This window comes from Acipenser ruthenus, chromosome 27 (assembly GCF_902713425.1).
Source record: "Acipenser ruthenus chromosome 27, fAciRut3.2 maternal haplotype, whole genome shotgun sequence".
In the NCBI taxonomy this organism is placed as follows: Eukaryota; Metazoa; Chordata; class Actinopteri; order Acipenseriformes; family Acipenseridae; genus Acipenser; species Acipenser ruthenus.
Window position 1 is genome coordinate 1601122 of NC_081215.1, and position 13128 is coordinate 1614249.

General features: G+C 37.7%; 3 protein-coding genes across 4 annotated transcripts; all 3 read right to left on the reverse strand.

The window, feature by feature from the left end:
- Window positions 1-951: 951 nt before the first annotated feature.
- LOC131701843 (brain natriuretic peptide) lies at window positions 952-2673 on the reverse strand. The gene is made up of 3 exons (XM_059002242.1): window positions 2352-2673; window positions 1573-1888; window positions 952-1241 (listed from the first exon to the last, which is right to left on the reverse strand). Exons 1-3 carry the CDS (start codon window positions 2469-2471, stop codon window positions 1225-1227), a joined length of 453 nt encoding a protein of 150 aa, XP_058858225.1. The 5' UTR covers window positions 2472-2673; the 3' UTR covers window positions 952-1224.
- A 1144-nt stretch (window positions 2674-3817) lies between these two features.
- LOC117426082 (ventricular natriuretic peptide) lies at window positions 3818-6824 on the reverse strand. 2 transcript variants are annotated; one of them, XM_059002622.1, is made up of 3 exons: window positions 6701-6824; window positions 4727-5021; window positions 3818-4289 (listed from the first exon to the last, which is right to left on the reverse strand). In XM_059002622.1, exons 1-3 carry the CDS (start codon window positions 6782-6784, stop codon window positions 4267-4269), a joined length of 402 nt encoding a protein of 133 aa, XP_058858605.1. In that variant the 5' UTR covers window positions 6785-6824; the 3' UTR covers window positions 3818-4266. The 2 variants fall into 2 exon arrangements, with proteins under 2 accessions (XP_058858605.1, XP_033899243.1); XM_034043352.3 differs by lacking the exon at window positions 6701-6824 and adding an exon at window positions 5483-5687.
- Window positions 6825-8253: 1429 nt separating this feature from the next.
- On the reverse strand, window positions 8254-9314 carry nppal (natriuretic peptide A-like). Its single transcript, XM_059001769.1, has 2 exons — window positions 9225-9314; window positions 8254-8559 (listed from the first exon to the last, which is right to left on the reverse strand). Exons 1-2 carry the CDS (start codon window positions 9312-9314, stop codon window positions 8254-8256), a joined length of 396 nt encoding a protein of 131 aa, XP_058857752.1.
- Between the last annotated feature and the right edge of the window lie 3814 nt (window positions 9315-13128).

Genomic DNA, 13128 nt, shown 5'->3' on the forward strand with positions numbered 1-13128 from the left:
AATTCTGCTTATTAGATCTTTTAGCACGTGGCGTTTGCTGGAGTATTTATTTATTTATTCATTTTTTAGATCTTACAGGCCTGTGGGCCTCTCTGTGTCATATTACATAAATTGCTTTAAAATGAGCTTTTTGAGGTAAGTTTAGTTCAAATGCATTTTAGTGTTTATAATTGTTTGAGATTATTCTTTAGACGAACAGTAAGCGTTACCGAATTAACATTACAGTGTGAAGTGTGTCAATATTATTATTATTATTATTATTATTATTATTATTATTATTATTATTATTATTATTATTATTATTTTATTAATAATAATAATAATAAAAGCATCATTTACTTTAATGGAAAACATATGGTTTTGTCAAACGTATCGTATTTGTCTCATTTTTTTATAGTATGTATTTTTCTACAGTATAAATTATCTTTAAATAGCGTCCTAAATAAAATAAATGTAAAGTATATGCATCCAAAGTAAACTTATGAAGTGAATTAATACTGTAATTGGTTTGTTGCTACTGGGTACGGTAGAATTCCTTTTTTTTAAACAGATCCTTGAATTTGCTGTTAGTACAGATAATGCCACTAAAAGCCACAGCAGCTGTACTATTTTATAAAGAAGCACCTGTAAGTTAAATGGTACCAGTGTAGTGTAATGCAGCAGTCAGCCACAGGGGGCGTGGATTGTCGCCAAGATATGAAGTAGCTGTCCAGGGTGCTGAATAGCAGCTTTACAGCCGCGCTATCGAACAGTACCGTGTTCAAATGTATGATATTTTTCTTAAGCATATGTTAAATAAGATTTTGAATATAGTAGCCATTGGCAGTTCTTTAACTGTACTATAAAGTGATGCCTTGGTAAACGCATACTTCCTTAAGCATTGACTGTTGGACAGTTTTACACAATATAAAAAAATAAAAAATTAAGCAACCACAGTAAGGAAAAACAACGTAATTGATAAAATAAAGAGAGTTTATTGTATCGCTTTTTTAATGACTTGAAATACAGTTATTGCAGTTTTAAAACAGCAATCAATAAATGAACAATGAAATCAATGCGTTTTTTAAAATAAATAATGTTCAATAAATATTAAATATTAAACAAAATAAGTAATACATAAATAGCAAATAAATAGAAAGTTGTTTAATGACATTTAATTGTCTTGAAAAAATCCACATTGCATTCCGTAGAGCCGGTGTACAGTAGGGGACTCGAACGATGGTTTTAACTTCTTTTGTAACCTAGAAGACAAAATATTTCAACATCAAAATTGCAATCAAACATATTCTACCCAAGATGACACCTGTATAGCACACAAGTCACAGCTCCTATCGTGATGAATAGTTATCTTTTAAAATATTACCTCGCTAATTACATTACCTTCATTAACTAAGAATTTACAAGTAAATCCGGTGTGACATGCCATTGCTTTCTCTTGATACGCAATCTAATATTACTGCATGTGGGATTTAGCAAATTCAGATTAAGAAGATGAACGCGTATTGTTAGGTACTATAGACATTCCATTCTGTAGGTATGCATGATAAAACATGATTGTATTAGTAGACTTACTCAATCTAGAACCACCGTTGCATCCCAGTGCACTCATTGATCCGATGCGGTCGAGTCTCCTTCCGAAGCAGCCAGAATATCGTTTTGTGTTCCTAAGTGGGTTCAGAAAGCCGTTGCTATTCCTGTCCGGGAGACGCGCCTCCTCTGCATCCAGCGTGCTGTATCCAATAGCCGATTCCTCTGCGTCGCGCTCTTGGCTTCCATCCTCCGCATCGTATGATTGCTCTTTGGGCATTCCATCAGCCACCTGGCCCCTCTCTAATGACTCTGCTCTGACGGTCAGCAAAAATGCCTCTTCCAGGCGTTGAAGTAAGGTCTGGAATTGCAACGGAATGGCGCATGAGGTTTTTAATATGCTTTCACATATTCAACTTTTTTTTTTCCTTAAACAATATTATTGCACAATAATGGATACTTTCTTGGTGCTTGGTGAACACGATGCATGAATATTGGTGTTAATGTTGGGGTCTGATCAAATTGAAATGTACGTTAAACGTGTAAGACCTCCGTACAACTTTGTATTTCTCCGGCTCGGTGTTCCTGAGACAAAACAGCATTTTCAACACAAAGTATGCGATTCACAAAGCATTTACTACCCTGCTAATGTATTATTATTATTATTATTATTATTATTATTATTATTATTATTATTATTATTATTATTATTATTATTATTGAAGCTTTTAAACATTATCATTTTGTTTTCGTTTTACGTTGGTAACTGCCTTACGAATACGACTCTATCCTGATTGGAATATTTCTGTAGCAGCGTTGCTTACCTTTAAAGTGTCAGTATCTCTGACCACAGGGTCGCTGTAGGGGTAGGCACAAACGAGGACGTGCGTCTGCAGCAACAGGTGCAGAAATCCGTAGCAGAAGGCAAGTCTTGCTCCCAGCATCTTCTCTGATGTCTAGCCTCGCAGATTTGGGGGTATTGGTCTTGTTTCAATGCCTTCTTGGTTTCTTCCTTTCTCCCTTGACGTCCCTTGTCTTACTGTTGTTTAGGTCTCAGTGGTGTAGCTGGCCTTTTTATACTTTGGAGAATGACGTCGTCGATTTCGATACTGCTATGTGAGGATGTAGCGTCGCATTCCAGTCACTCGCTGTTGATAAAGCAAGCTGTCGGAGAATTCCTTTTCAAGTTGCCATTACACTGGTGATGATAGCTCTGTAATAGAGGAGTTATTTCAATAACTTCGGGGGAGGGTCCTACATTGCCGGCAGTAAGCTTTCTTCACAGCCTTTAACAGAAGAACTGGGGCTAGTTCCCTTTATTTGGGCTTATAAGATCATTTCCAGGAACATATAGCTGAATTGCTGGAAAGAGCCACACAGTGCTTATTAGGGTAGATAGATATGATTTATTATCACACATTCCAATCACGTTCAAGATTAGCTAGCAAAACAGCACTATTTAAGTATTGTAAACCTGCATTACAGTGACAAACACGTTTGATGCATAGTTTTTTTTTATGAAAAAGGCCTGTGATTAAATGTATGTTTTATATAGCTTGTCAATACAACTGCCCCCTCTCCAAAAATGAGGACTGAATGTCTGTCACGATCAGTTAAAAACTGCGTTGACGAACCCAGCTAAAATAAATCATCGGAAGACAGTGAGCGACAGCGTGAAATGCAGCCTTTATATATTCTGTTCAGGCTTTCAAAGTGAATCTTACTTGTCGGAAACCGTTCGAGGCAGGTTTATTTTCACGATGAGGTTTAGCTGTGACGACAGCAGGGTGCAGAGTTAGGCCTATCAGCACATGTTAGCGTTTCAGTGTTAGCGTTTCAATAAAGCACAAAGTAATGATTAGTATGTCCTGTCCTATTGTTTTCATCGTTGGCTCACTTCTACCAGCATTTATTTTTAACATAAGCAGTTGTCTGATGCTTTGTGTAGCATTTTTATTTTCTTTTATTGAATAACAAAACAGTGTTTATCTGGTGACAACGCTTACAATACCACAGACGTGTTCGCTACTTAACCTTTTATTTATTTATTGATTGATATTAAATGTGCCGCTATACATAATGCTTCAACCCCACATGGAATTAGGCGGTTGGTGTTCAAATGATTTTTTCTTAAAATACACTTGCGACTCAAGTATCACGAGGAGAAAACTATATGTTATGACTACCATATGACTCTGCTAAATGTGCATGTCGGTTATGTATTATTCCCAGATCCGTCCAAGAATGAACATGTAATATTCTGATTAGGATACAGAGGGGACAAAACAAGTACGTAAAAGTCGTTTATTACAAATAGAATTTCTACATTGCCACTCCAAGTACAGAGACATCTCATTTATTTCAAAATAACAACTGAATACAGAACTCGCGTGAACGCTTTAAATACTGTACATTACATGTATATATATATAAACACCATGCAGAACTGCACACCTTTAGAAAACACGGACGATCACGGCCCTTCTATATCAATTTTAACCGTTTTTGCTATAAGTAAGGTCAACCTTTATCTTCAAACTGTATAACAGGGACCACATACCAACATACACAATTACATCATAAATATATGTTGCACAGACATGTTCTGTTTCCCAGTGTGTGGAAACATTGACGTCACTGAGAGCGCACACACGTAACAATGGGAGGCTTGTCACATCCATCTTCTGCACGAGTGGTTAAAGTCCTGAAGTCAATGGAGAGACGTTCGTTCAGTTTACACTAAAATATCCTTTTCTTTGAACCTGGGAAGAAAAAAGCAGAAACCATTAAGAGACTCGAAAGTGACCTCCTGTGCAGGGTCTCCAAATTGTTACAAGATGTATTTTTACAATAACAATTTGTATAGAGAGAGATAGATAGATAGATAGATAGATAGATAGATAGATAGATAGATAGATAGATAGATAGATATAAAGAAACCTTTCTAATACTATTTTTTTCAAATCAAAAATCACAATTTTAGGTGGAACATGGGCCTCTGTATTTGGAGGTTTCAATCAGGTAGCGAATTCAGGTGGTCAGGTGGAAAAATAAATGGTCGTACCCCGTTGGTGATAAAATAAAAACAGTTTTAGGCATATATGAAAACTCATGAAAACGTATTGATGGAACAAACAGAACGTAACCCTATGGTCACAACATTATACTGAGCGACAACAGAAAATCACAGAAGTTTTACCAAATCTGGAGTTGTTGCACCCTAGCGAGCTCCACGAGCCGATCCTTTCAATCCTGTTCCCAAAGCAACCGTTCATGCTTCTAGCTGAAGTCGCAATACTCCGGAGCCTGCCCCTTTGCAGGTTTTCCTCCCGCAAACCAACCGGTTTATAAAACTCTTTCTCGGCTTGTTTCCTAACATTGTCCAAGATCAGATCAACGTCTTCTTCGGGATCGTTGACCAGGTCTTCAGATCCTGCGTACACGTCGCTCTCCTCACCTGGGGAAAGTTTCTCTTCCAGACGCTCAAGTAAATCCTGCAACAGAAAGCAATCATTCAGATACTTATTCCAGGCAACGCCACCCAGAACGTCGTGAGTTTTCCATTAAAACAGTAACCCGGTTAAAAAACTGGGTGAAATGCTGTGTTTAGGGCTTGTTAAAAGTCGGTAATCTGCTTTTTAAGGTGTTAATAGTTTGTTCGCTGATTGCATATTATTATTATTAATATTATTAAAAAGATGAAGAAGAAAGACTTGGACAGGTGTCCTGCATCACACATGGAAACTATAATAGTGTATGTCTCGGTTATTTAAATCTGCAAAGTCAAACTAAGAATCTATAGCAATGCTTTACATAAGACGTTTCTGTTCTTTTCTCCTCGAGGTCAGGAACCACGATTTCTACGCACAACCGTAGACAGCATAATATATTACTAATAATAAAGGACTTCGTCGTTTTAAGCCACTGACTCGGAGATCCGACCTGGCGTACTTACCTTCAGACTGGACATCTCCTGCACGGTGTACTTGTTGAATAAAGTACTGGCTCTAACCCCCAGCTGGAACACGAGCAGTAAAAGAAATCCGTACCCGACTGCTATTTTTCCCATCCTCATTGAATCCCTGCCCCAATACAGTTCAAAGAGTGATGCTGTCAGTGTGCTCCGCTGCGGTGTATGAGTTCAATTGTATCAGCGGTTTGTGAAGACGTGACCCTTTTATATGCTTGGAAGCAACACCACGGAATCTGGTGTCCTGTTATGACAGAAACCAACTTGACATTCTGTCACCTCTTACCGATAAGGACGCTGGTTTAGACCGGAGGATAGACTGCCTTTTAAGATGATATTTGATTGTTGCTCTGCGGCAGAAGTGGCCAAAATTGGCCCTTCTACTCCTGGTCTTTGTTCCAACACTGTTCCACATTGTTTAATTGAACCAATTAACCCTCATCCAGACCCTCAAGTAGTTCATTATGGGCCCTATTCTCACGCGCTATTTACGCGCTGGAAGAAGTACTTTAACAGCGCGTAAGTGAGAATAGGGCCCTATATCGTTTTAACTGTTAAACCTGGAGTGGAATATCCGTCCAGGACCGTGATTGGACACCTCTGCTTTCAACTGCTATAACACCGATCCCTTGTCGTTCTATTTGCTTTTAAAATAAACTGTGCGCAGTACCGCAGCAACTCATACTAAACACATGCTGTCACATTGTATACATTGTGTAGACTACAATTAGAATAAGACATGCCTTTCCTGGAAATCAGCCCGATTTGGAAAATCTTCAAATATGACACCAGTGTCTGGACTATATATAAAACCAACGCATGATTGAGGCCAAAATACATGGCGGTTACCATGCTACTGCAGATAGCGTAATGTCACCTCGAGTTCTAATTTTATTATGGTTGACAAACAAGACCTTGACTTCACATCACCAGACCGCCCCTGTAGATATTAGACTACCAACCACATAGACTACCAACCCATCAAACCACATGATATATGTTTTTAAACAAATGACAACTAAATCATTTTTTAACATTTGTATTTATAGTATTAATTCATCATGTACAAGCTTTTAAGTCAACATGTAGCAACATTTTATAACAAGAACATATGTTTTCAAATTTGAATTTCCCAACTGGGTGTATAAACGATTTTACTTGAATGTGTATTACAATAAAGACTAGTCCTTAAACACGTGTTACCTGTAAACTGGACACAGGATTCGCCCTGACTTGGCAGAGAAGCAGCATCACAACAGTGCAGTAGACAGTGACTTTGCTGATCATTTTTGAAACGCTGGATTTGTTTAGTCTTGTATTGTGATGAGCCGGTGGATCCTTTTCTCCACGGTCACGGTAGTGTTGTATTACAGAGTTGGGTTGACAGGTTCCCGCTGCTGCCTTCACAGTCTGCTGTAGGGAACTATATACTTAAGGGTTGCGTCACAAAGCTCTCTAGCCATTGCAAAATTGACCATCCTACTAAATCAATTGATCTAATGTTACCTGAAGGCTTGAAGTTCAAAAGGATATTGTAATTGCTAGTTGTCACGAATTCACTCGAACAATTATATATATATATATATATATATATATATATATATATATATATATATATATATATATATATATATATATATATATATATATGATACTTGATTTGTAATCAATTATTCTACCTTTTTAAGTACCTGAAATATCCTTTTCTTTTTTATTTTTTCTTAGATATATCTTATATTCATATTCTCTGGTATGTACAGCATTATAAGCATCCCTCTGGTCAGTACTGGATTGTAGTTAAGCATCATGCTTTAGCCAGCAAAGGGCACGTATTGTATTTGAAACTTCTGACCACGTCATCAACTTTATTTCCTCAAAGAATAACGATGTCATTATTGGTATTCCAAAAATATGCCTCAAAACTGTTTTAAGGAATGTTTTTAAGGACATTTATTTAAACATTACCTTACGCTAAAAAGTGTTTTGAGGATTTATAAAACAATAACCCCAGCTCTTAAACCGTCGACAAACGAACTGTAACTGTTTTATCACCAAAAAGTGCTTATCAAAGCGTTTCTTAAAACAGTTCCTAAAGCTTTGTGAATAGGACCCCAGTGTATGACAAATACAAAACTGAGTCGCAGCAAAGTCCATATATTAAAACAGTTATTTATTTATGTATTTCTTTTACATGTAATACATCACTGACATATTGAAGCGCACACAATGGATACAAAATCATAACAAATTCACAATAAATAAAATGTACAGGTAATACGTTATTTAAAGACGATATAAGTAATGAAACAGACAGCAATCCTAATTCAAGTACGGTTTAATCAGGGAAGCACTTGTAGAGATGCTGCAGGTGTTTTTGTAGAGGTGTATTATGTTTATGGCAGTTGCTGAAGTTAAAGCCGCGCTGTGAAGGAATATATTCCCGGAGCGGAGTTGAAAGCTGCTGCTGGTCATCCAGTCCCAGATTTCAAATCTTCTTTAATTTCGTTATTAGTCCCTGTAAAGGATAAAAGTGAAACTGAGATGTAAACTATGAACAAGTTAATTGTTATATATATATATATATATATATATATATATATATATATATATATATATATATATATATATATATATATATATATATATATATATATATATAGTGTATATAAGTGGTTTTGTGTGAGTGAGCCTTCCACTAAAGCTCGATCAACACCACTTCAAAATTTAAAAAATGACATTACCATATTATAATTGGATTAGCAGCCCATGCCGCTCATGGAGCCTATTCTGTCCAGTTTCACTCCGAAGCAACCCCGGGAAACGCCCTTTTTGTTTTTCCTCCCATATCTCTTCGCAGAATTGATTACGTCACTTAAGATTCGAACGAGCGCCTCGTCAGAAACGTGTTTCCCCGCACTCAAGCCTTCGAACTTTCGGTGCAAGAGTTCGCTATCCAGCTGATCAGAGGAAACCGCTGCAAGGGACAAGTCATCTACATCGAGGTCCTTCACCTCCGATTCAAGATAACGGTCAGTCCCTCCCTCTAGCCACCTGGACAGGGTCTGAAAATGTGCACAACTGGCCAGTTACTACAAGAACAATTCAGTATAATCTGGTTATGACAACATTAGTATATATATATATATATATATATATATATATATATATATATATATATATATATATATATATATCATACTACATGCATCATGTTTAGTTTACAGTACACCTAACCCTAACCCTTTTCTGATACAACTGTGTAATATATCGTGCAATACCATTTGTAGTTTTAAGTACATTGTAACTATGCATAATAACATGGCAAACATGTATTTACTAAGTAGCTGCTATGTAAATAAATACACAGCTAGACACTTAATGTAAAGTGTTACAATAAATGAACTTGGTTATTACAGTGAATGGACACAATGTATTGCACAGAAGTAAACTGTTGAGGAGACCTTTTTTGTTGCGATAAATAATGTATCTACAAAAAAAAAGCAGAATTTAAAATGTAACTAATCTAGTATAGTCTCCTGCTAGTTCTTTAACATTCTAATTGAAACAGGTTCATCTTTTTACTTGTCTGTCAGTAATTAAGCTGACTCCGGTCAGTCAACAGAAGACACGCTGCGTTATTCATCCAGGCTACAGCCCACAACCCGAGAAGACTGATAAAAATTAAAAAAAACACCTAAGCACACAATGGTCAAACGCGGGTCCTCACCTGAATATCAGCGACTGGCTTAGCTAGCAGGAGGTTCTGGACCGACAGCATTGCTAGGATTCCGAAGCAGAGTGCGGTATTAGAGATCATGTTGTCACTTCGACAGCCACTGTACTTTATCAATGCTTTTTTTTATCTTCTTCCTTTTCTTTCCTAGATCACACCGTCTCCTGCTCTACACTCTGAGCCGAGGACTGTTCTTTTATATCTCCCCCGGAGAAGGTGACGCTACCCTGGAGTCAGCCGGTCATTTTCCCCCGAGAGAATGTTTTTTATGCGCGCATAGAATTCACTCTCTTACTACGTGTGTAAGGTCAGTGAATGAAAGTGTCAGGACAGCCTCTTTCTGGCAACACATTCGCTGTACGTCTTGAAATATGATGGCTAATAAGCTATATGGCTATGACAGTAGACTTCATCAGAGGAATACAGCGTTGCTTAATTAGTTTGAAACTTGTTTCGTTCTTCAGTGAAGGTTCTTACGTTATAGGCCACATAACCGCTAACAACATAGTTGCATATAAGATACCTAAAAAGGTTATTTAATTATTTATTTAATGAGAATTAAAAGAGGAATAGTTTAATGAACAGAAGGTTATGTGAGTTTCCAATTCCATTCTCCTTTCTTAGATAACTTAAGGTGTCTGAAATGATAAGTACAGACAATATTATTCAGTACAGACATACTCATAAAACATAAATACACAAAATAAATAAATAAATAAATGCAGCTGCAGCTGGGAATTGTACAGAATGCTTTTCTCTCTAACTAAATTATTATGATGTTCTGAAGTGGTTTGATTTACTTCAAGAGCTCCCCTATACCACAAATCCCAAGGACTTAAAACGTGGTTAATCTTCTGATTCGTTTTGAACATAATACATGTAGAAAAGTATCACTATGTAGCTGATTTCTTATATGCACCGCCTTATAATAGTAATGATCTGGTGTGACAGATTTCACTGGAAAATTATGAAGTGCTTGCCACTGCACAGATCTCTAGTGCATTTCATGTCAATGGAACTGTCAATATACCTTCTGATGAGTACAGAAGTTAAAACAGGTGATGTTAATAAAACAGTAGAAGATAGAAAGAAGTCCAAATGAGCACCTTCCAGTTAATTTAATACAGTATTTTTGTATTCCAGAGCACTCTACATGATGTCCAGTTATTTTAACCCCCAAACCCAAAAACCTGATAACCAAAACAGGGAGGGTGGTTGAAATAAGAAGACATGGACTGAGCTCATTTGCTTCCCCCTTTTTAAGTGCAGATGGATGCTGTAGCAGAGCTGTTTAGTCCCACATCAGGGCTGCACAAGTGTGTGATAGTAAAGGGATGGGGACATTTCATCGAGCTTCCTGAGTTCCGTGGCTGGGATTGTGAAACATGACGCACTGCAAGTCATTTGCCATGCATTAACATTTTCCTTAGGGTTTCTAAATCTTGTTGGGAGCTGCCCTGTCAAGTCATGCAGCACAGTTCACTGAACAGCAGCCTCCACATGATTTAATGCTCCAATGGTAATTACTGCACTGTGGTGATGAGAGGGGAGGGGGTGGAACGGCAAGCTGTTTTATCATCTACAGAGACATTACACTTTTTTATTTGAAGGTGACACCCAGGTGCTACGTAGGTGGACTGCTCTATTTCAAAGTCATGGCATCCACAATTCTTAGATACATGTGCAATCTCATGCACAGTGAGTGCTTGTCATTAGTGTGACTGGAAAGACTAAAGATAAAGTTATAACCGTCAGGACACAGTAATAACCCACTAAAGAAGCATTCAAGTTGCCCCAAGAACCTCATTCAAGTGGATTGCCCTATCATTTAAGAGTGGATTCCAAAGCTACACAGTGTAGAATATGCTGTTCTTTTGTAATTTTTGCAAAACTACTGTAATTCCAGATGCAAAATAACACACTTGGAACAACACACTGCTTTTCATTAATGTTCAATACATAATCGTTATGGAATCGTTTGGATTGTTTTTGTTAGAGACAAGACACCCTGTATGGCATGCCAATCTTTAAAGATCAATTCATAGTGCACAACAGCTTTTAAAAATTTTATGCTATTCATTTCTATTGTAATCCAATTAGCCACTCTATGATGTGTGTCTGTAATCCCGGTTAGCTATTTCACAGCCTGCCCTGCATCTCATCACCTTTTCGTTAGCACAGTCATTAAAGTGAGCGATGGGACAGTAAATGTCTTTGGTTTCGCACAAGGTGACGTCAGAAGGGGGCAGGGTATCTAATTATGCTGCTCAGGGAGGGGGGAGGCTGTGCAATACGGCCACCTGTATTTCATTGCCGGGTCAGAGGTTGTTCAGGGGCTATGCCTTTTCAATAGCTGGGGTTTGTTGTAGAAACGGTAGGCATATTCATCAAACTCAGCTGGCACAGATTGCCTTTCTTGAATAAATGGTAATGTCATTGTAATATTTCAGTAAGCTGTGTGAGTCTTCTCTACTAATTAGCCTTCTGATCACAATGCTATATGATGCTACAAAGGTGTGTTCAGATCCTGGTGGTAGTTCTGAAGTGCTCATACATTACTGAATTGTTCCCCTATGGACGTGCTAAGGCATTTACAGAACAGGTTTCTACCTTCTTTTTTACAGTGGCTAAGATGTCTGCACTTCAGCTTCATTTTTTGTTCTGCAAATTAACAGAAGTTGTAGGCATTTTGAAGTTGGTCTGCATTTACAGTACATAACATTAACAAATGAGCAAACTGTACATGGCATTGCGTACTTTGCTTTGATGAAGAGGTTATGCATTGTGTATCCATCGCCTCCCCAACTACATACATTTCAGTGAAGAATTGGTGCTCGTGGGCTCCTTGACAGCTCCCATAGACAAGAAGCTGTTAAATGTCATTGAATCCAGTTCAGCTGCACGCTGTGCGGTAAATGTGATATTCTGATGTGAATTACTCATTACTTGCCATTTTTCTTCAACCTGCTGTGGGGCGCAGTGCTTCAGAGTTTCAATGCACCATCAGCACCTGGTGTAATGGGGCATGCTGGTTACCATAATATGGCACATTTAAGAGCAGATGCTTCTTGTTAGATTTGTTCCGGTTTGTTTCTTTCGGGTACAGATTTGCACGTTGCAATTGTTCTCCTAATGCAGAGGATTAAACGTTTCAGCTTGTGTTTTCTGCTTCATTCCTCCCACCCATAGGAGTTTGTGTCTGTAAGCCACGCATTAGCGCATCAATATGCAATAACTCATATTCTTGATAAAACATCATAAAAACACCAATGGCATGATGCAGCTACCTTCTGGTAGCCTACTGTGTTACTAAAAACTCTTGAGGGAAGTGGATGAAATTTGAAAACTGTTTTATAGGAGATAATAACATTCAGGATGCCTTATTAGCAACAGAATCAGATGGTTGTATATGTGTCCACTGTAAATTGGTCTATTTAAAAATACATTGCAATAAATTTGCTATGGTAAATTTGACAGTGAAGAGGAGTGTAGTAAAGTAGGTAGAGAGGGCTGAGGGGGGGCACAGATTGTCAGGACACTGAGACAAAGTAGCAGGAACATCTAGTTGAAAATTTAGACAAACTTTAGAGGGCATGTCCTTTCCAGCGATTAACAATTCAATCAGGGCTAATTAAACATCGTCCTGCCTATTCTAAGGTTAGCATATTTCACAACCTTACACAAAATTTTGCACAACACTTGAATCAATCTTATGATGTAATGCTATGCTCAAAAGTCCTCTAAAAGGTATTCGCTGTCTTTTTAATATGCACAGCGATCCTTTGCAGTTTCATTCCAGACCAATTCCACATTAATAGATGCATTTTCACCCAGAGCACATTCCTCTGCTTGTTTGTGCCAAAAGATGGGTGTCAATGTGGTCTTTTAATATAGACCT